This window comes from Podarcis melisellensis (genome assembly GCF_964234715.1).
Source record: "Podarcis melisellensis genome assembly, chromosome: 7".
NCBI lineage: Eukaryota > Metazoa > Chordata > Lepidosauria > Squamata > Lacertidae > Podarcis > Podarcis melisellensis.
In genome coordinates, this window is record NC_138539.1 from 87,275,706 (window position 1) to 87,297,869 (window position 22,164).

General features: G+C 44.6%; 3 protein-coding genes across 3 annotated transcripts in view; 2 read left to right on the plus strand and 1 right to left on the minus strand.

The window, feature by feature from the left end:
* Positions 1-22,164, plus strand: part of DND1 (DND microRNA-mediated repression inhibitor 1) — a 92,654-nt gene that overhangs the window by 17,032 nt on the left and 53,458 nt on the right. The window lies entirely within an intron of this gene.
* On the minus strand, positions 1,323-14,776 carry IK (IK cytokine). The gene is made up of 20 exons (XM_081917846.1): positions 14,631-14,776; positions 13,652-13,718; positions 12,434-12,526; positions 11,641-11,700; positions 10,861-11,028; positions 10,664-10,778; positions 9,715-9,785; positions 9,418-9,464; positions 9,141-9,304; positions 8,927-9,035; positions 8,429-8,468; positions 7,842-8,061; positions 7,347-7,365; positions 7,124-7,204; positions 4,457-4,535; positions 4,142-4,199; positions 3,606-3,694; positions 3,276-3,384; positions 2,595-2,629; positions 1,323-1,648 (listed from the first exon to the last, which is right to left on the minus strand). The coding sequence occupies exons 1-20, from the start codon at positions 14,644-14,646 to the stop codon at positions 1,621-1,623; spliced, it is 1,668 nt and encodes a 555-aa protein (XP_081773972.1). The 5' UTR covers positions 14,647-14,776; the 3' UTR covers positions 1,323-1,620.
* Positions 15,416-22,160, plus strand: NDUFA2 (NADH:ubiquinone oxidoreductase subunit A2). Its single transcript, XM_081917954.1, has 3 exons — positions 15,416-15,575; positions 20,067-20,173; positions 21,950-22,160. The coding sequence occupies exons 1-3, from the start codon at positions 15,469-15,471 to the stop codon at positions 22,039-22,041; spliced, it is 306 nt and encodes a 101-aa protein (XP_081774080.1). The 5' UTR covers positions 15,416-15,468; the 3' UTR covers positions 22,042-22,160.

Below are 22,164 nucleotides of genomic sequence, written 5' to 3' on the forward strand. Positions count from 1 at the left end.
GTAGATAAATAGGGACCGCTTACCAGCGGGAAGGTAAACAGCGTTCCGTGTGCTGCGCTGGCTCGCCAGATGCAGCTTGTCACGCTGGCCACGTGACCCGGAAGTGTCTCCGGACAGCGCTGGCTCCCGGCCTCTTAAGTGAGATGGGCGCACAACCCTAAAGTCTGTCAAGACTGGCCCGTACGGGCAGGGGTACCTTTACCTTTAAGGTGCTACTGGAAGGATTTTTTTTTATTTTGTTTCGACTACGGCAGACCAACACGGCTACCTACCTGTAACTAGATTTTTTAAGAGACTTTGTTGACCAAGTGAAACTATGGCTCGTCTCCTGCCATCACTTTGCCCACCAATTGCCAACAGTGGGACAGGCACACAAGCACCTGTATTATCTATCTGTCATGTATGCCAGCCCAAAAGCCCAACTGTTTGTTGAAGAAGATGCTGAGAACATCCAATGAGTATGGAATGTCAAGGGTGTTAAAGGAAAAAGTCAAGAGGAGGAGGGAACTGGGCTGATTGAGTACTTGCCAGTTTGAGTTTCTAACCCTAACAGGGTTACTTATAATAGAAGCCAGATGAGTATCTCAACTGTGTGGTTAAAAGACCAGATTTATTCTGCAGTTTTCCACACCAATGCCTGGTAGATGGTTTTAAGTTATGTAAATATTATTCAAATAGAGCTGATTTATGTAACATTTATAAAAGTACAGTGGTACCTCTGGTTGCGAACGGGATCCGTTCCGGAAGCCCGTTTGCAACATGAAAAGAGCGCAACCCGCAGTGGCGCGTCTGTGCACACGTGGGTCGCGATTCGCTGCTTCTGCGCATGACGTCATTTTGCCGTCTGTGCGAGCGGCAAAAGCCGGAAGTAACCCTTTCTGGTACTTCTGGGTTGCCGTGGGACGCAACCTGAAAAAACGTAACATGAGATATGACTGTAACAGAAGTACACACAATCCCTGTTGTATCTGATGAAGACATGCTAATTAGTATATAAAATTGCTGTTAATCTGCTGTTTATTTTTAATTAAACTGTATCCAAATGTTTCCTTTTCTTCTCTGCAATCTGTTAGTATTCTTATAAACGCTCCCCTAGAGACATTAATGAGCTGGGAGTGAGGAGAAAAACGTAAAGACACTGCAGAACATTATCGATTGACATCATATTCTAACGATCAACTCAAGAAAGGCTTGCCGTAATGCTTTTAATAGAATGAAGAAATCATTACTTTCCAAAAGCAAATACACCCCCCACTCCATCATACTATTCAAGGAAAGTCTAACTGCATTACTGTTTACAAGAAAAGAAAAAGATCAAAAGGTTTGTAATACAGACACCAATAAGAGATTTTATTGCATCTAAAAGGATTACAAGCCACAAAAACCTAAAGTACAGGCTCCCAGCGAACAGGCACCAGTGCTGCCAATACAGGACAAGGAGATGTGGCAAGAAGGTTCCTCAGCAGACTCAGCAGTTGCCCTTTGTGCTTATATGCCCAAGACATGATTCTGAGAGCAGGAAACAAATTAGCTTTGATCCAGAGGAGGAAGATGATCTAAACACTTCCATCAAAGCCCCATCTCCAATACAGCTGAAGGGGCCGGGAGTTCACGGTAACTTCAATATTTTGGTCTCTTCACCTCAACCCTGAAAATACAGACATTTTATGAGACACATGATACAGAAGAGTCCAATACAGAATGCAGCTCACAGGAAGTAAAATTTACAATCAGTGGGACTTCAGCACTAATTCAACTCTTCCAGGCCTGCACGCAAATCTTCAGAGTTGCACTCCATCACAGAAGCAGACATGCTCACTAATGCAAAGAATCTGCACTGTGTGCAATAATACATATCACCCTTCCAAGCCATGGAAACAAAACATGGCCTTGCATAACCTCAGGGATGGTAACATGCAAAGTTACTAAAACATACAGAAGAATCCTTCTGGCAAGTGCCAGATCATAAAACCTTTTCCTTCAGCTAATAAGTACTGCAGAGACAAGGCTTCTGCTAGAATGCAGTTACAAGCAGAGCATCCAGAACTAAAGGACCAGAGAAGAGCTTCAGCCTTTGTACAAGACTGACATGGTGAAGGCTGAATGGGCAGGTAATTTCAGTGGGATTCTGATCTATCAGCACCCGCATATTGCCAGCAATAAAACTGTAAAGGGGTGGATGAAATAGCAGATAAATTGCATGGGCAAAACTCTACAGCTGCGCACCCACAAAGCATTCTGAATATCAATTAAGAGGTGACAGAATAAAGTTGAGGCCCTATTTCAGTTTTATGTGCACCCCATAGTTAATGAATCATAGTTGGGGGTCTGGACAATTGGACTTGTGAAAGGTGTAATTTGACCTCACTTTTTAGGAATGTGGAAAAAGATGCATGGGTCAGAGCAAAAACCTTCAAGGAGAATATTCCTCAGTCCATACATGCTGAACCCTCACCCCCTGGACCACAAGACCACCAAAACTAAGTCACAGCACTCTGTTGAAGACCCATAAGGGCAAGTGCACCACAGGGAGTGGACTGTAGGAGTAGCACTCATACAGCAACAGATTCTCAAGTAAAAGCATTTCTACTAACCCATCAGCCTCCAGCTTCTTCCTTTTCTCGATGATCTGCAGAGAAGTTAAAATCACCGCATTACAATTACTGTATTATGTATATAGGGTTGTATCCAATGACATAATTAAGTTTGCGCAAGGACTTCCACTTGCACAACAAACTTCCCCTCCCTCCACATGCCTCTAAGATCTGTTCAGGAGCAGGTTTGGGGGCAGCACTAGCATAGGGCAGTTCCACTGCACAAACCAAACCACTTCATTGGATACAACCCACAACTTTTAAAGCTTCCTATGTTAGGAATGTACTGAGGTTTAGCAAAGGAGCATGCAACAACACATAACAGAAAACAACTGATTTCTAGCAGGCTAGATCAGCATTTGATCTGTTACACAAGGGAAAGCAGAGGAACAGTCTACAAGTTCTATAGGAGGAGGCACTGTTTTCCTTGCTGGGCTTTCACAGCAGCAATAGAATAAAGAGGACCATAGAACAACTTGGGAATACTGAAAACCAATATACAAAGACAGAGAAAATATATGCATGTGCATGAGTAAGCTGGCCAAAGATCCATTCTCCTCTTAATCTTAAAATAAACTCTGGAAAGTGTCTGCAGTACTCTGAATAAAGTTCTGAAAAAACTACACATTCAGATGAGAAAAGGGAATATAACTAAAGAGTCATTCTGCTCAAAATGCTCACCGCACTGATCTTTTTCCACTGCCGATCCAACTCTGCTTTGTCATTGGTCTCCTTGAAACGACGTGTCTTACGGCCTTCAGACATCTTAATTCCATACTGGAAAGCCGCTCTAGGGTAAAACAGCAAAAACTCTAACATGGAGGTGAAATTCCTTCAGCAGGAAGGCTAGGGTCAAAAAAGCCTTCCTTTGGTCTAAATATACATTCCCACCAATGTTACAGGAAGCAGCTGAACTGTAGGGTCCTCCCAAAAGCTTAAAATGTTGGATCCACCATAACCCACTGCTTCTGCTTCTCCCATTCTTACCCTTAGGACAAGTGACAAACTTACTTGGGCAGAGCCTCTTTGTTATTCATGTACTCGCTATATTCTTCTTGTGTGTCAAAGTCCCAGCGACCAAGGGGTCCCTTTTTATTTCCCTTGAGGAGAGAGAGGAAAAAAGATAATATATCCATGTAGGAGAACCATATTTCTGCAGGCCTCCACAAGAAACAGCAACCAAAAATTCCACTGGACTCCCCACAACTATCATGCCAAGGAGGAACGTTTAAGACCACGCTGACCCTTGCTATAATAGTTTTCTACTTGCAAGGAGGTTGGTTGTTATATTGAGGAGCACCTGGGGTGGGGGCAGGATTAGTCCCACACATGCAGCCTGAAGCAGTAGAATCATTCTGCCACAAGCTAGGCCAGAGTGTGAGGAGCTGCCACCACACAGTCCAATGGGAAATGAGAGTCATGTGAAATCTTAGGCAGTTCAAAATCTACACTTTAGGAGACATCACAACTAATAATATTCCCCCCAAATATCAGCCCCACACTGAAGTAGAAATGCTTATCTTGAAGCTAACAAATTGGCAGTTTACCTGATCCATTTTGCTGTAGTCTACTTCTTCATCACTGTCCACAGCCATGTCATCCATACTAAAAAGAAAAGGGACACAATTGGATGTTCTTATTTATACTTGCAGCCCCAAGTCTGGATAATTGCAAGTTTCACCAATTTGCAAAGACTCCAGATAAATATAATTAGCTTGCCAGTGAAGAGGAGTACTTAATTACAAATACTGCAAACAGCTGCCCTTAATATTGTCCACTAAATATTAGGATAAAGCAAGAAATATCTTGCTTGGCTTCATGTGGTTCCCCAGAGCCGACATCCCATTTCAAGGAATACTTACGTTGCAGGGTAGCATTCAGCATAGCTGTTTGACATCCCAAAGAAGTCGCCCAATTGCTTTTTGTCTTCAGGCTTTTTTAATGTGCCCAAAGTTAAGGGAAAATAGAATACAGGCATATCTAGGGTCAGAAAGGAAAGCATTTTCCTGACACAGGAAAGCGTTGTCACCCAAAGTAATTGGGGAGTTTAGATCTATATGGGATGGCAGGAGAATAGAAAAGAAGCAGTCCTTAAGAGTCCCTCATTTCTCCTTAGCAAGCCAAGGAGTTAATGGCCCCAAAATTTGATGGTAAGAGATGGATCCTCCCCACTTACTGCTCCAATTCTCCATCTACAGCAGCTACTTCTTTATAGACACCAGCAGTACTTGAGGCAAGTTAAAGGTATTTGGAAATACCTTTTCCCTACACTTGTTTGTCTCATAGTGGTACCGTATTTTTCGCCCTATATGACACACTTTCCCCCCTTCAAAAATGAAGAGGAAATGTGTGTGCGTCCTATGGGGCGAATGCAGGCTTTCGCTGAAGCCTGGAGAGCGAGGGGGGTCGGTGCGCACCGACCCCTCTCACTCTCCAGGCTTCAGGAAGCTCTCCGCTAGCCGTGGGAGAGCTGCGCGACTTGCCTGCACCCAGAAGCTTGGGGTGCACTGAGCTCAGCACGCCCCAGGCTTCGGGCTTCGCGCAGCTCTACACTAGTCGTGGGAGAGCTGCGTGACCCCCCAAAAAACTAGGTGCGCCCTATGGGCCGGTGCACCCTATGGGGCGAAAAATATGGTAATTAAAACGCTCTACCATGTTGGTTCAAGGCAATCTTCCCATCCCACCTTGCTCTCAGAAGCCAGTAGCCAGCAGCTTCTTGGTCACTTGAAACATACACAGAAAGGATCTCCTATGAATGACAACTGAATACAGTGGTGCCTCGCAAGACGAAATTAATTTGTTCCGCAAGTTTTTTCGTCTTGCGAGTTTTTCGTCTTGCGAAGCACGGTTTCCCATAGGAATGCATTAAAAATCAATTAATGCGTTCTTATGGAGACCGCTTGCCAGGCTGGCGGTGCGGAGAAGGGCTTTTCTCCCCACCGCAAACCTTCAGCACAGATACGGGAACAGAGGGGAAGGCGCGCAGCGCTTCTCCTCTGTTCCCAGGGCTTGCGGTGGGAGGAGGGTTTTTCCTCCCCACCGCCAACATTCAGAACAGCATTCTGAATGTTGGCGGTGGGAAGGAAAACCCTCCTCCCACCGCAAGTCTTCAGGACAGCCTTCCGTAGACTGCCGGTGGGGGGGAGAGACCTCCTCCCGCTGCCAGCCTTTGGAGCAGCCTTCCGAAGACTGCCGGTGGGGCGGAGAGACCTCCCGCCGCCAGCCTTCGGAGGAGCCTTCCGAAGCCTGGCGGGGGGAGGAGGTCTCTCCGCCCCACCGCCAGCCTCGGACAGGTACGGGAACAGAGGGGAAGGCGCACAGCGCTTCTCCTCTGTTCCCGGGGCTTGCAGTGGGAGGAGGGTTTTTCCTCCCCACCGCCAACATTCAGAACAGCATTCTGAATGTTGGCGGTGGGGAGGAAAGCCCTCCTCCCACCGCAAGCCTTCAGGACAGGTCCGGGAACAGAGGGGAAGGCGCGCAGCGCTTCTCCTCTGTTCCCGGGACTTGCGGTGGGAGGAGGGTTTTTCCTCCCCCCCCGCTAACATTCAGAACAGCATTCTGAATGTTGGCGGTGGGGAGGAAAGCCCTCCTCCCACCGCAAGCCTTCAGGACAGGTCCGGGAACAGAGGGGAAGGCGCACAGCGCTTCTCCTCTGTTCCCGGGACTTGCGGTGGGAGGAGGGTTTTTCCTCCCCACCGCCAACATTCAGAACAGCATTCTGAATGTTGGCGGTGGGAAGGAAAACCCTCCTCCCGCCGCCAGCCTTCGGAGCAGCCTTCTGTAGGCTGCTGGTGGGGCGGAGAGACCTCCTCCCGCCGCCAGCCTTCGGAGGAGCCTTCCGAAGCCTGGCGGGGGGAGGAGGGCTCTCCGCCCCATCGCCAGCCTTCGGAGGAGCCTTCCGAAGCCTGGCAGGGGGAGGAGGGCTCTCCGCCCCATCGCCAGCCTTCGGAAGAGCCCTCCGAAGCCTGGCGGGGGGAGGAGGGCTCTCCGCCCCATCGCCAGCCTTCGGAGGAGCCCTCCCAAGCCTGGCGGGGGGAGGAGGGCTCTCCGCCCCATCGCCAGCCTTCAGAGAAGCCCTCCGAAGCCTGGCGGGGGGAGGAGGGCTCTCCGCCCCCCCGCCAGCCTTTGGAGGAGGTCCGGGGACAGTGGGGAAGACGGCTGCACTTCCCCGCTGTCCCTGGAGATTTCCCTATGGGCTTTCGTCTTGCGAAGGAAGCCCATAGGGAAATTCGTTTTGCGAAGCGCCTCCAAAACGGAAAACCCTTTCGGTCTAGCGGGTTTTCCGTCTTGCGAGGTGTTCGTCTTGCGGGGCACCACTGTACTTAAAACTAAATGCTTCTGCCTAAAGGACCAGTGTCTTCTGGAGCTTTCCCAACTACACAAAAGGAAAATATCACCTTCAAATGAAGGTCTGAGCCTAGAGCGAGACAATTTTCTATAAAAGAGGCTAGTAAAGATCAATCAAACAGCCAACTGTAGCCATTTGCCCCCATTGCCAGCACACATTTGTATATGCATATAAAAAGGATATGATTCTGGCCCTTCCCAGCCACCTGCACCAGCAAACTTCTCATTGATTGATTTAATCAACTCTTTGGCTGAGCCAGGTCCTGGAAACAGTTTCATAAGAAGGTTAAGAAAGAAGCATACCTTTGGTTCAAAAGAAGCTTTTATTTTAATGTTTGAAATGGTTAAAAGTTAAATTGTGAAAAAACCAATTTAATTTTTTTTAAAAAAAAGAAAGAAGCATACCTTTGTCGATATCAATAGGCTAAGGAGGAAAGAAAGAACACATTACTCTAACATGGCAATTAAAAAGCAAGATGAACATCAGTCTTTTGTTGGGAGCAGGGCGAAGTGGTGCAGGCCTGTTAAGTGCAAATTCTTCTCCATACACAGTATACTGCCTTCTCCCTTGCCAAAATATTCATCCTGAGCCCAGACTGGAAAATCTGCACCATTTAACACATAGTCTCAACTTATTTAAAACAAATCACCAGTATCAAATTATCCCTGCCTCTAGGAGGATTTTATACCCATTTTATCCCAGTAGTGGTTGGGTGCCAGGCAAAAGCATTCCTCCTCTTCCAGCTGATTAAACCATCTATGGCCTTTTAAATGTGGGTGATTATTTTTTGTTTGTTACTATGTTATGTATTTTTGTGTTTTTATATTGTAATCAGCCCTGTGACCCTTGGAGGAAGGGCAGTATAGAAAGTTTTCATGGCCAAAGTACTGTCTGCTCACCTCGTCATCAGCTTTGGGTTTCTCAAAGTAGCTGTGCCTCTTCTTCTCCTCCTCACGTTCACGCTCTCTCTCTCGGTCGCGCTCACGATCTCTCTCATGTTCCCTGTCTCTCTCTCTCTCTCTTTCCCGCTCTCGGTCCCGTTCCCTGTACCTCTCTCGCTCCTTCTCTCGTGGCACTTTTGCAGCAGACGGCACATAATCACCAATGTCCTCAAAAATACTTTTTGCCAAAAAGATAAAAATTAAAAGGGCATGAAACATAAATATACACTAGCCTCAAAAACAGTAGAACATTTCTTACAGGCTCCTTGAACAAATTACTGCATCAATCAATCCTGCTACCAATCTGATGGATCCCAAGGTGGCTTCTTCTTGCTAAAATATTACTGTTTCCTGCGCTCTGGGAGAGTGAGAAGCCATAATTAGCCCACTTACTTATTCCCTCCCAAGGTCTGCTGGAGGAGCTTTCAATCCCTCTCATTTCAACCAAGTAAGAGCTTCTCGTCAAGGGTGCCAAATGCAATTAAAAGCAGTCTTGCTAAAACCCTGGAGGATAATCCACCCAGCAAAGAAGATAGCTTACTTACCTCATATCTGCTTCTGGAGGTTTCTTTTCATCTAGTTTTCCTACAGACAGAGAGAAATCAAAATAAACCTACTTCTGTATTCATGTTATCTGTTTCAGTTTTGTTGTCTTAGGAAGGGATAACGAAAACACTATACTGCAGATATATGTGTACGTTGTGTACAGATATATCTGTACATTGTGGCATGTGAAACTACATGCTTGACAGCTGAGATCACTCAGCTTGTGCCTCTTCACCTGCCAAAGAGGCAAGAAGATGCCGATTAAGTACAGTTCACCCTAATTTCTCCCATTTTACGTGGTTTCTTCAACTAGAAACTCACCCCTGCAGGGTAAAAAAGCATCAGAATTCTGATAAGCAAAACTCTGGTGTCTCCCTGCCATTTGTTTAATTTGTACAAATTTTAATGACACTTTTCCTTTCAATGCCCCTTGTGCTTATGGGAAAAGATCCCATCAGATCCATACATCCCGTCAGATCCCCAAATACAAAGCCCACCTTTGTCTTTCTTCTTCAACTTTTTGTTACGAGTGCCTTGCCTCAAGTAGGAAAGAATCTGGGTCAGTTTACTGATAACAATGTCATTTGTAGTCAGTGTTGTTTGGGCCTAGAAGGAAAGTCAAAGGTATCAGACCCCAATAGACAATGTGTGCCTCCTCATACACACAAGAAAAGCACCTGCTCATTCAGAGAAAGCATTCATAACTTATACCTCCATGGTAGGGCAATCTGCCTTGCTTCGGATCAAGGTGGTAGGAATATCTGTGTCTGCATATTCATCATCAAGATCCACCACATACGCCATCCTCCCTGGCAGGAAGAGCTCATTTCGCTCATATGCCTTGCTCTTGAATAGCATTCGGTAGATGTTTCGACCTAGGAAAGATGGGGATTTGGTGACACTGGAATATTTTAGCTACTTGCTCATGGTACCATGATAGTCACAACATTGCAACCCAGCTTCATAGAACATATATGAACATGCCTACCCAAACGAGTCTTGAATTCAATTTTGTTTTCTGGATCTTCATCTTTTCTAAAAGAGAAACAAAATGAATAGATATAATACACCTCTTCTCTAGACTACATTCTCTGTTAAGCTAGAACAGGCATAGGCAAACTCCAGCCCTCCAGATGTTTTAAGACTACAATTCCCATCATCCCTAGCTAACAGGATCAGTGGTCAGGGATGAAGGATATTGTAGGCCCAAACATCTGGAGGGCTGGAATTTGCCTAGGCCTGAGCTAGAAAGTCACAAGCCAAAGTTTGTCTTGTTACCACTTACTTGGTTTCTTTTTGGGGCTTCTCCATCAGTTCCTCTTCTTCCTTTTCTTTGCTGGAAATCTCAGCACGCACCTGACCAGAGAGAAATTTTCTTCAAAATGCTAGCAGAGTCCCCAAACCCAACAAATTGGATAAGGTTTAGATGCCCTTTATCTTACACGTTGGCAAAGGAATGTATGTTGCTCTGGAGTTACCTGTGTGGCAGTATCAATTGGTGATCTACACAGAATATATGAACCTGAACTTATTTGTATGAGACTGTGTCAGTGTTATGTTACTTCTCAATGAAGACTTTAAAAAATGCTACTCTAAAATATAAATAATTTATAAACAATATTGTAACTGAAAAACAAATCAACAGTACTGTTTATTTATTTATAATAGCCTTAATCTCTTCAGGAAGAAATAAATTACCAGAACAAGGTGGAGGCTGAATAAAGTCAAATTTCCCCCACCTGTTGCTTTATTCGCATCTGAAAAATACAGTCAGTGACCATTCAGACAGAGGAAGTACCAGGTGACCACATATATGAAGTAGTTTATCTTATGCAGTTATAGGCCAACTGCATAACTTAACAAGCAGCAACAATCTCTTAACAACCAAATCTCTAGCAGCCAATAAAAGACACTGAAGATTTATGAAAGATGTTCTTCAGAAAAAGCATTGCAGAAAATTAATTAGCTCTTAAAGCAGAGAGCATAATCCAGAGTTATTCCAAAATTCCAGACAAGTTTAATACTACATAGATTATCATGGTGTTCTTGATCAAACAGAAATAAAAAATCCTTAAAGGGACAGACATCACATATCAAATATGGAATGGTGGCAAAGGGAATAGCAATTTAGATATCAACAACATGCATTACTGGAGATCTCACTGAACACATGTGGAAGAGGTTCTCAAACATGAGAATTGCTGATTTACTATTAATTGTATCATCTGGCTTACCTTCTGAAGCAAAGCAAAATCCAGACCCTTCACCAAGTGAGTGTGCTCCATGTCACCACCCAAGAATTTGGACTCCTGAATCAACTGCCGCCTCTTTTCTGCAGCTGATTTGTCCCTAATGCAATAAAAAGAACTCCATGACATCAGAGCCACATTGCATTGCAAAACAGAAAGGCAAAAACAGTGACTGCACTCACGCTTCTGCAGTGGGTCCCACTGCCCTGTAGTTAGCAGTTGTGCTGATCAGCTCTGTTTCCTCGTAGTCCTTGTTGACACCATCTCTTCTCTCCTTTGCACGGTCCCTGTATTTCTCAGCCAGCTCCCTCTCTCGCTCAATCTCTTGTTGGCGTAGCTTTGCATAGTAGCTGGCGTGACAAAAACAAACCGATTATCACTGAAATATTCAGACCCTGGTATTATAGGAGAATTCCCAGTTCTCTTAACAGCTTCAGAGATAATAGCTAGAATCGTGAAGGCTTGTCTCTGTCATCTCCAGTTAAATGCCCTTTTCTGGATCCTGCCTCCCTGAAGGGATGAGCTACACATGGCTGCAGGCTTTGTAGACATGTCACCAATACTTCATGCTCAATGATTTCAAAGGCCACAGAAAGATCTAATAAGATCAAGAAGATAAGCAATACCCCTCAATCTCCAAGTGAATCACTGACTGAAGTCACAAGTGTAATCTCAGCACTACAACAAGGGTAAAAGTCAAGATGGCAGAAGCACTGAAAACTACGTGTCCAGGTGTTTCTGAAGATGTCCATTACCACCACTATACAGAAGGTAATTCAATGGGGATAAATAAGGCACAATATTTCTTTTAAGGTCAACTAATCACTGGGGATCCCTCTCTTAGCGAGCAGACAGCCAAGACCGCAACTTTTTCTGGCAGGGTTTTTATTTAGGATTTTTCCTCCACATTAAGGAAACATCAGGGCCTTAGGAAAGCTTTGGATCAAAACCTCTCAATTTACCTTTTCTTTTTTCTCCTCCGAGCAGCTGGATCTTCATCTTCATTGTACTCTCTTGGCATCCTAAACAGGACAAAAAATTGTGCTCACAGAATGCCCAACTTTGAGAATGTGCTAGGAACATTTCATGCCACTTAATAAAACAACTAGCTCAGTCAAAGGAAGTCAGAGGTGACCATGAAAGCCTTCTGAGTAAGTTTTGAAGATGCTTTAAGATATGCATATAGATTTTGAGAGCTATGTAGCATACTGGCAAAACCTAGGAGCTGCCAGATCCCCAAAACAAATTTTGCCCCAGTCATTTATGGTAGCGTTCTCTCAGTCTCTGCCCATCTCATTAACAATTTAGGATAATACTATCTTATATCTCATTGCTGTAAGGACTGATATAATGTATGCGAAATGCTTTGAACACTCAAAAGCAGGGGTAGCCAACTTGATCGCCTCTTGGTAGCCAACTCCCATCAGCCCTAACCAGCATGGCTAATGATTGGGGTGATGAGAGTTATAATCCAGCAACATCGAGAGGGCATTAAAAACAATACTGCTGCTCTAAAGTGTTCTATTACTGCCAAGCATGATCACTATTGTTTTAAGATCAATGTATTAGCCTCATTAGATACCTAATTCTGAATTTAGTTTCTTTCTATTTTGTGGCCAAATTATACAGAATACACAAGCCCATGCCAAAACTAAGTACTGAATAAATATGTACCAGCTGACCAGGGGTGGGCGGGGGACAGGGAGAAAGACCTCAACAAAGTTTTGTTAAGTAGTACAGAAATTACATGCTTACTCATGATGGCGAGATTTGGAAGGTGGTGCAGATGTTGGAGCTGCTCGTGGGGTCATAAGAAGTTTTCGGAAGTCTTCATTGGTCAGTTTAGATCTAGAATAAAAACAATTGTGATTTACTGCCAAAAAACCCACACTACATTATCCTGCCTTCAACACATCATGGTACAAGATTTACCGGAGGACAAAATCTTTCCAAATTCCATTTTATGATACCAAATAGCCAACATGCTTGTATGGACTGAAAAACCTCTGCAAGCAAAACAAACAAACAAACAAAACCAGGCATCCATTGGCTAACCCATGGGTAGGCAAACTAAGGCCTGGCGGCCAGATCCGGCCCAATCGCCTTCTCAATCCAGCCTGCGGACAGTCTGGGAATCAGTGTGTTTCTACATGAGGAGAATGTGTCCTTTTATTTTAAATGCATCTCTGAGTTATTTGTGGGGCCTGCCTGGTGTTTTTACATGAGCAGAATGGGTGCTTTTATGTAAAATGCATCTCTGGGTTATTTGTGGGGCATAGGAATTTGTTCATATCTTTTTTTCAAAATATAGTCCGGCCCCCCCAACAAGGTCTGAGGGACAGTGGACCGGCCCCCTGCTGAAAAAGTTTGCAGACCCCTGGCTACCCTGTACTCCTCCATTGATTGAAGAAGGAAAATTAGCTGATGGATGGTGGGACAGTGGTGGGTGGGAGGGCGCAGAACAAAAAATGCATTAGGGCCACTGCAGGACACACTATTGTTCCACCATGATTTGGTAGCTGTAATGAACTACACATGATTCCCTCATCTGCACTGGCTAGAATTCCACTTATCCAGTTCTTTTGGTACTTTGCAATAGTAGTGGCATGAATCCAGAACTTTTCAGTAGTCTTGATAGCCGGGCTCATGGTTGCCAAGACCCCTTATCCCAAACAACTTACTGCATCTCTGTATGATGCTATGGACAATCCCCTGATCCCAAGTCCAGTTTCAAGTTCAGGACTGTCCATGTGGTTGCCTTGGGATTCACTATCCCAGCACAACTGGTAGGATATTCCCACTCCTCCCCAGCTCTAAGGTAGAAAAGAGAAGGATGGGCAATCCTTGAATCACCCTTGATGGAAGCCAGTAATCCATTCACCACAGTGAGTTGTTTAGTGACACTTGGACAGCAGCAATGGTAAAAACAGGACACTTGAACCAACACAAAACGTAACGAAAAGTTCTACTCACTGGTGAAAGGAATGAGAATCATCCACCTCATGGCCATCTGGGGCCAGAGGATTAGAGAACGGCTCACCTAAAAAGAAGAAAAAGAAGTGGTTTCAAGCCAATGCGATACACATGCTGCACTGCCAAACACGTAAATACACCATTTGCACAGATTATTACAGGGTATTCATTCAGAAATGAAACCACCCAGAGAAAAAGAAACAAACTAACAATGAAGATGGAACTTCAGTGTGTCAGAGAGACTGCACTTTGCAGCTCTGCAATGAGTTGTGTGACCAGCTGCTATCTCTGCTGCAAGGAAGTGACTGGAGACGAAGTTAGCAGGAGTGAGGAACCTACACACACAATGTTGTTAAACTACAGTTTCCATCAGCCCCAGCAAATGTGGCTAACGGCAAGAGAAAAATGGGAGTTGTAGTACATCAGTGCCTGGAGGGCCGCAGCGTTTCCCCCACAGCTACTCTGGATTGTCACTGCCTACCCAAGTTAGGATCGCCCCCTTCCTTCCCAGCCACCCACAGATTAAGGGCCAGGCAATGTGCCACAGGCGCAACTAAGTTCATTTATCTATCTGCCGGTATTTCACAAAATGTACACATTCCTCGGTTGTTAAAATAACACAAAACCCTCAGAGCGGTTTACACAAAGGTGAGGCGATAAAATCCAGGAAGATTCACAACCCCACAATGAAACGCGGAAAGGTTGAGCGCGGCTGTTTTCGGCAGGCGCCCCAAAGGGGGACACGGCCAAGGCGCCGGCCTGGTCTCAAGTGGCAGGGAGTTCCGAAGCGCCGGATCCACGGCCGCGCTCTTCCGGGGGCGCAGCGGGCCTGACGGGGCGCCGATTCCGGGGGGCGCGTGAGGGGGCGAGGCGGTGGCGGAAAAGAAGGCTAAAACTCTCTCTCAGACGCGGCCGGTGCAACTATACCCTCCCCCCCCCCCACGGAGAAACACGGCCCGCCCCCTCCGGAGACACTCACTCTCCCGCTCCGGCATCTTCCCTCTCGCCGCCGCTGCCGCCGCGGGTCTCGGCCTGAGGTAAAAAGAAACACGACAACAACGCAGCGAAACCCCTTCGCTTTTCCCACAAGGCACCGCGCGGCGGAAGGAGGAGAGGGGAGGGGCGCAGCCTGTGACCCACAACGCCCTGCGCGGAGATCGAGAATGCAGAGAGACATAATATTATAAACCTGTCTGTCATTTGCCTTAATAGCAAAATTCCGGGTTTACTTCGGAAGCCACGTATATTATTATTATTATTATTATTATTATTATTATTATTAATTATTATTCCCCTGGCAGGGGATTGGGGCGTGAAAATTGACGCTGGAAATCCACCCGGGAATGTAGCATGTTTACCAAGAAGATAAGCAGTTCCTATTTCTTCTGACTTGGGCTTTATTTCATGTGGTCACCCGTCACCCTCAACACAAACACTCACATTTATTTTATTTTTTGAAAATAGCCTTGCCAATCTTAATTGTTTGATATGCATTTAGACTCGAGCATGAAATCTTGGGTTTCCAATGGGTTGGTCGGTCTCTATTCAGCCCCAGGGAGAGAGGCGTCGGGCGGGGGTAGAATTAGAAGTACCCGCATTGCACTTTTGGTGTATCACTCTATTTTTAAGTCTATGGTTCGGTGCAGCCGATTGATTGATTTACCCACAATACCGCGCGACTCCCCAGAAGAACTTTGCATAGCCACGCCCATCGCCTTGTGCTGATTGGCCGCGAAGACGACAAGAATAAACCAACGGGACGCGCCGATTGGCCAGCAGGTTGCGCTTCGGGGAGCGGGGGAATCCCGAGTGCCAAGATGGCGGCCTCCTCAGCTGCGCGGGTCGTTCAGGGCGGCCTCTCTCGGAACCTCAAGGAGCTCCGCATCCACCTCTGCCAGCGCTCGCCGGCCAGCCAGGGGGTCAGGTACGCGAGGCGAGGGGAGGCCTTTCCCTCCCCTGACAGCTCGGCCTTTTCCGCTCATTTTTTTAGAAGGTTGCAGCTTGATAGGTCGTGGGGGGGGGCAGAGGCTCACAGGCAGCTTTATTATAATATTTAATTGAAATACTTTATTGTCACTTGTGCAATTTGTATACAGTGAGATTACACGAGCACCTCCACTCAGCTGTCTTAGTCTCAATTCCCCTCGTTTACTGACGCACACCCACCAAACCTGAAAGTCAGTTGCCCTGTTGTTATATTTTCATTCAGCAGCCTAACAGCCCATGGATAGAAGCTGTTCTTTACCCTGTTGGTGCGACTAATCCTGCTTCTATATATTCTGCCTGAGGGCAGGAGATCAATAAAGTGCCAGCCAGGGTGGGAATCATCCCTGAGAATTTTTCTCACTCTCCTGAGGCACCCTTCTTCCGCAATGTCATCCAGCGGATTCACGGGACAGCCCATAATATCTTGTGCTGTATTCCTAGGAATTTAAAGGAAGAGACTCTCTCCACACAGCCCTCCCCAATGTACAGCGGGGCTAGTTCTCCTCTCTTCCCCCAAAAGTCCAACACCATCTCCTTTGTCTTGCTGATATTAAGGTGCATGTTGTTCCCTAGGCACCATGGAGATATTTTTTGGACCTCCCCTCTATACGCTGATTCGTCTCCACCTGTTATTAAACCTATTATGGTGGTGTCATCTGCAAACTTAATAATTGCAGTAGACAGGTCAGATGATACACAATCATATGTATACAATGAATACAGGTAGGGACTTAGCACACATCCCTGTGGTGTGCTAGTGCTGATTTTTAAGGAATTAGATGTTACATGTCCAATCCTCAATGTTACTATCATATATTTACTGTGCTCATGTCCCTCTTTTTTCCCTTTCAGGGACTTGAAGCAGCTTAGAGATAAAAATTAAGAACTGCTAAATAAAAATAGGAAAAGCAATAATTAAAAACAATTAAGTATTCACAGAATCATAGAATTGTTAGCCTCTCTCTGTTTCGCAAGGTGAAGTTTGCTGGTTTGCTAAGGGAATGGGGGGGGCACCGGCATGAAAGGCAGTAATAGCGGCCGTTAGTTGTCCTTTTGCGTGTTCGCATCAAACGCTTGAAAAAAACACACCCAGAACAAGCCATAGTTGACTTGTACTCAAAAAGGAATCATAGTCGGGTTGGAAGGAATCCCAAGGGTCATCTAGTCAACCGCCTGCAATGCAGGAATCTGAACTAAAGCATCAGGGCAGATGACCATGGGTGCTTTAGCTGAGATTCCTGCATTGCAGGGGTTGGAATAGATTGATAGAAATGTGTGTGTGCTACAATAAAAACAGCAGAGCACCAGCTTTACTACTAGGAATGGACATTGGTTTTGAATCACAAAAGTAAAGGTAAAAACTATGTTGACTAATAAGGGGAACAGCCCAAAAGGCATATTATTTTTATTAGTTGTTAAATTTGTATACCGCCCTTTATATGGATAACAGGGCAGTTCACAGCACAAAATAAAAGATAAAAACACAAAATATTTAATAAAACAAGAACAAAAACCATTCAAATAACCCCCATATTTAATTTTATTTTATTTTTATAAAATTTTTATTGGGTTTTCACATTTTATATAGACATACACACACATAGAAAGACAAAGACAAAACATGTATAATTTCATACCCTTACTTTCTTTACCTTCTTTCCTTGACTTCCCCCTACCCCCCCTTCCTACATCCCAATTTCATTAATTAACTCAGCAAGTTCTTTTCCCTCATCCTTAAAATATTGTTGTAATTTTTAAACTTAACTCTTTTTACTAGGCCAAATTTTACTTATCCAGTTTTCTTATACACATTAAATCCTTTTTCTAAGGTCGACCTAAGTTCTCTTCCACGAATTTCTCCCTTTTTATATTAAACCAAAAATCATAATACCCAAATACAAAAGTCATAAATTTTTACAATTCTGCTCTCCCCCTCCCTCTCTACCCCGGTTTCTGTCCCTTCCCAAACCAATGTCCTCAAAAAACAATTCCTAGCCCGGATTCCTCACATCCGAGGCCCTTAAGTCTCTGTTAGCCTCTCTCCGTCGGTTTTGTTGGTAATCCTTTTTGTTGGCCCTCAAGTTTCGAAGGAGTTCTATCACAAGCACCTCATATTTTCTTCCCTCCAAATCAGTTAGAAACAGTTGCTGCCAAGGATCAGCTGGTCTCCCATGCTCAAACTTGAAGAAGAAGTCCCAGTCATATTTATTTGTTCCTTTAAGTTCCAGTATTCCAGATACTCCAGGGGCTTCTTCCTTTATCTTTCTCTCCTTTCGCAGATTTGTAATCCAATGATCTTCTTCTTTGTTTCCTGACAATATAGGCTTCTGATTGATGTTTTCCACCTGAACTTCCTCTCCTCCTTCTTCTTTTTCCCCCCATTCCAAAGTTGTCTCTTCTGATTCAGCTGCAGATTTTTTTTCCGTCCAGTCCTTTGTGCCTTCAGCAGAGTTGCTTATTTTAGAGTTCAAGGTCGTAAGTTGTTTGTTCATAGCCATGCTCTGCTCTTGTAGAATTCCCACGAGAAAAAACATTCTTTCTATCTCTGCCAGTAATTTTCCTTCTGCAGCCATTGTAATGTCTCTAGTTCCCTCCAGGGGGATTCCAACTCCAATAGTTCTTTTCCAACAATCCGTTACTTTGTTATTCACAATCACTTTGTTTCCAACCAATTCAGTTCAAATGTAACACCTTTAATCCAGAGAGATATTAAATAGCACAGTTCTAAACTTTAACCGCCCGTTTGACAGCTCCTTTGACAGCTGTCAAACTCTTTATTCTTTTTCCTCGGGCTCACACACAGGATGCTCCCGGGTCCAGGGGGGGGGGGAGTTACACAAAAGCTTCTAAAATTCCTCTCTTTTCCTCTCGAGCACAAAAACTTCTTTTGTCAAATTCATGGAAATAATCTTTTGTCCAGCTCCAAAAGCAAGATAATCTCTCCACCTTAGTGCTCCTCTCCTTGCTTTAGATCTTTTTGTAGGTGGGGGGGGCGCGGACTTCCCTTTAACACATCCCCCGGTCGTACCCAATTCAAAGATAAAATTTTAAAGTCCAAATTCCACTTCTTGGACCACTTGCACTTTCTCCCCACAACTGCTCCAAATCTGCTCTATAAAGTCCAAATTCCATTCTACTCACGGGTTATTTGTTTCAGTCCAAATTTTGGGAAGAAAGACAGTGCTCTCCGGCCATGGCTCGCGGCTTCACTCCACTGAAGTAGCGGTCTACTCACAGCACCACACCACTCTCCGTACCCTCTCCGTAGCCTTTAAAAAGGCTCTTCGTGGGTCGGGGAGGGCGCTTAAGGTGCCCACCGAGTCACCAAGTCCGCAGGCTTCTGCGCCTGCGGTTTCTGAGGGTCCCCGCGTCGCCGGCGCGGCAAGACCCATCCTCAGCAGAGCCAATTCCCTCCGGAGCTCGGAGGGAATCCGCCATTAGCCGTTCGCGCTGTCCCGGAAGTCCATAACCTCCACATTTTAAATGATAAAGGATGTTAATCAGCCAATAATATTAGAAGCAATATCTTTACAAGGCCAATTCGTGTTTGGGGGGGGGGAGCGGGAAGAGTAAAAAATGAGGTTCCAATAAATACTCCTATCTTGACAAAGGTGCTGTGGGTGTCCTAACACAGATTATGGTAATTTGATTTGGATGTATCCAATAGGTCAACCCACCTTGAACACTTTATTGTGATAGCAGCTAACCAGCTGAGCAGAGAAGCCACAAAGCCAAGTCCAGTGCTGTTCTAGTTACCGTTATATATACAGTATATGCCACTGAAGAAGTTTGCTAAAGCTTGAACACATCTGGTATCATCAAGATATACTGAACATTACTGGATTATAGTAACCTCTTAGGATACTGGGAAAATTGTAGGAAAAAATGATACACAGTCAAACCTTGGTTCCTGAATGGCTCTGTTTTCAAACATTTTGGCTCCCAAAGCCGAAAACCTAAAAGTAAATGCTCCAGTTTTCAAACTTTTTTGGAAGCCAAATGTCCTATGCAGCTTCTGCTTGAGTGCAGGATGCTTTTGCAACCAATCGGAAGCCGCGCCTCGGTTGTTGAACAAGTTTCCATAATGGATTACGTTCAACAACTGAGGTTTGACTGTACTAGTCATCTTGTTTTCTTCACACCTTGCTGAGCTTTAGCTCAGTTTTTTAAACTGTGTTCATGGGAAACTGGGTTTTTAAGAAATTTGTAATGTTGAAATACAGTGTACTCATCACTACAACTCTGGAATTTTGTTGGATGTGTTTGGAGCACACCCAGTTGTTTAAAAAATGGCAGGAGTCCTACACCATGCCCCCAAAACCCTGTGCTCCAGATTGAAAGCCACTATCTGTATCCTACTGACTTTTTATGAAAAGTGTAGAAGACCCTCAGCCTAATGCATGCTGGTGTGTTTGCTTCTTCTTTGCAGAGATTTCATTAAACAACATTATGTGACTTTAAAGAAAGCAAATCCAGATTTCCCTATCCTGATCAGAGAGTGCTCAGATGTGCAACCCAAGCTCTGGGCTAGATATGGTGAGTTGTGGGGGGAGGGGATGTATGTTACAAGTTTGCTATACGATTAGGTAGAAATGATATGTTGGACAGTTCAAGTAGTAGCCTTTCCTTGAGGAATAAAGCTTTTCAGCCCTGTCTGGATTTTTATTGTTGAAGGCCACTAGCAAACACTTCTTGGACAACTCCAGCCCAGTAAACCACTTGCACTTTCTCCCCACAACTGCTCCAAATCTGCTCTATAATGTTTTCTCTCCTATACAAATAGATCATGCCGGAAAACATTTCCATTGACAGACAACAGAAACCTTGGCAGTTTTTTCAAATGTTGGCTGGTAGCTTACATGAAGTATCTAGTGGGAACAGAGCTGGCACTCTCTTCTGATAGAAATATGTGTGCCCAGGGTGCTTTCCCCCCTGGATTTACCTTTTAGAATTTCTAAACAAAAATGTTTTTAAAAAATCGAGTTAGAGTTTTTTTGTTCACGAGAGCTGCCTTTGTTGGACAAGGAAATTGCTGCATCTGTGTAATGCAGAAGGGATCAAGAGAAAAAATGGATAAACTTAAGAGTGGATAGAAATGGTCTGTGGTTCCAGAGAGGAAACTTAATTGAGCACATGGCCTATGGCAAATAAGAAGAAGAAGAGTTTGGATTTGATATCCCGCCTTTCACTCCCTTTAAGGAGTCTCAAAGCGGCTAACATTCTCCTTTCCCTTCCTCCCCCACAACAAACACTCTGTGAGGGGAGTGGGGCTGAGAGACTTCAAAGAAGTGTGACTGGCCCAAGGTCACCCAGCAGCTGCATGTGGAGGAGCGGGGAAGCGAACCCGGTTCAGCAGATTACGAGTCTACCACTCTTACCCACTACACCACACTGGCTCACATAAATAATGAATTATCTCCCTCTCTCCCCACCCAAGGGCTCTTGTTTCAACACTTAGCCCACTCATTTTCTTCCAAAATAGGTACTTAAGTTTAGGAGCTGTTGAAAAACTTCAACAGCTTTAAATTTTTAAAGTAAACTTAGCTAGTCTTGACTTAATTAAGGCTCAGGCCCCTGACTTAGTATTTCTGATAACTGGCACCATGAGGCCTCTTTACTAGTACTTTGCCAGATACATCTAAATAGAGAATAGTGGCATTGAATCATATGCTTTAACACCTTCTGTAAATACTGACATAGAGTCAGTCCTACAGCAGACTAGAGTTCCCAATAGCTAAAGTAGCTGAGGACTGAGGTGATAGTGAAAACCTTTCTTCTAGCGTTATCTGATGTGGCAGCTTTGATGTCAACTGGGTAGTCTACAAAGTGAGGGAGCTAAGGATGGACCTGCTGGCCAAATCCTGTTCCCCACTCCTGAAGCAGAAGTGAATGTCAGCTCTTCTGATAAGCATTTGTTTCCACCAAGTCTGTGCTAGTGCATCCAAAAGCAATTCAGGTTATAGGTGGAACATATCCCCCTTGGACACTGCATTTCAGTTTTTAATGTAGTGGCTTCCTGAAAGTAGAAATCCCTGTATCATGCATTGTCTGTGCAGGGCGTTTTGTTTCCTAACACTGCTTTGTCAGTGAAACTATAGGAAAGTGAGGCTGCTATGTGTATGCATTTCCTGAGTTTTATTGCTGTACCTACATTTACATCTGTGTATAGTAAAGCAGAGCATGTCTAAAGGGAGCTGTTAGCAGTGTAGGTTGCAAACACATGGTGGCTCAATCAAAGTGTCTGAAATCATTTCTTCAAATGAAAACCGTCCATGGTATATGCCTTTCACCCAACTTTTGTGTTTTCCTCAGCGTTTGGCAGAGAGAAGAGTGTACCACTGAATAACCTAAACATGGACCAAGTTGCCAAAGCCTTGGAGAATGTTGTTAACAGCAAAGCATAATGAAAACAAATGGCAACTGAATTTGAGTCTAATTCCAGATGTAGATCACTTCTTTGTGTAACTTGCCTATAAAAGAATTCAACTTAGAAAATAAAGCTGAAGTATCTTGTTTAAGCCAAGATG

What these genes read in the sequence shown, in the direction of transcription:
- IK (XM_081917846.1), bottom strand. An exon ending in GTTGAAGAAGAAAGACAAAG is followed by an intron (nt 8,469 to 8,926) that starts GTGGGCTTTGTA and finishes CTCTGTCTGTAG; the next exon opens with GAAAACTAGATGAAAAGAAA. An exon ending in AGTGGAAAAAGATCAGTGCG is followed by an intron (nt 2,630 to 3,275) that starts GTGAGCATTTTG and finishes ACTTCTCTGCAG; the next exon opens with ATCATCGAGAAAAGGAAGAA.
- NDUFA2 (XM_081917954.1), top strand. Translation starts at nt 15,469, where the DNA reads ATGGCGGCCTCCTCAGCTGCGCGGGTCGTTCAGGGCGGCCTCTCTCGG. An exon ending in CCGGCCAGCCAGGGGGTCAG is followed by an intron (nt 15,576 to 20,066) that starts GTACGCGAGGCG and finishes TCTTCTTTGCAG; the next exon opens with AGATTTCATTAAACAACATT. An exon ending in CAAGCTCTGGGCTAGATATG is followed by an intron (nt 20,174 to 21,949) that starts GTGAGTTGTGGG and finishes TGTTTTCCTCAG; the next exon opens with CGTTTGGCAGAGAGAAGAGT.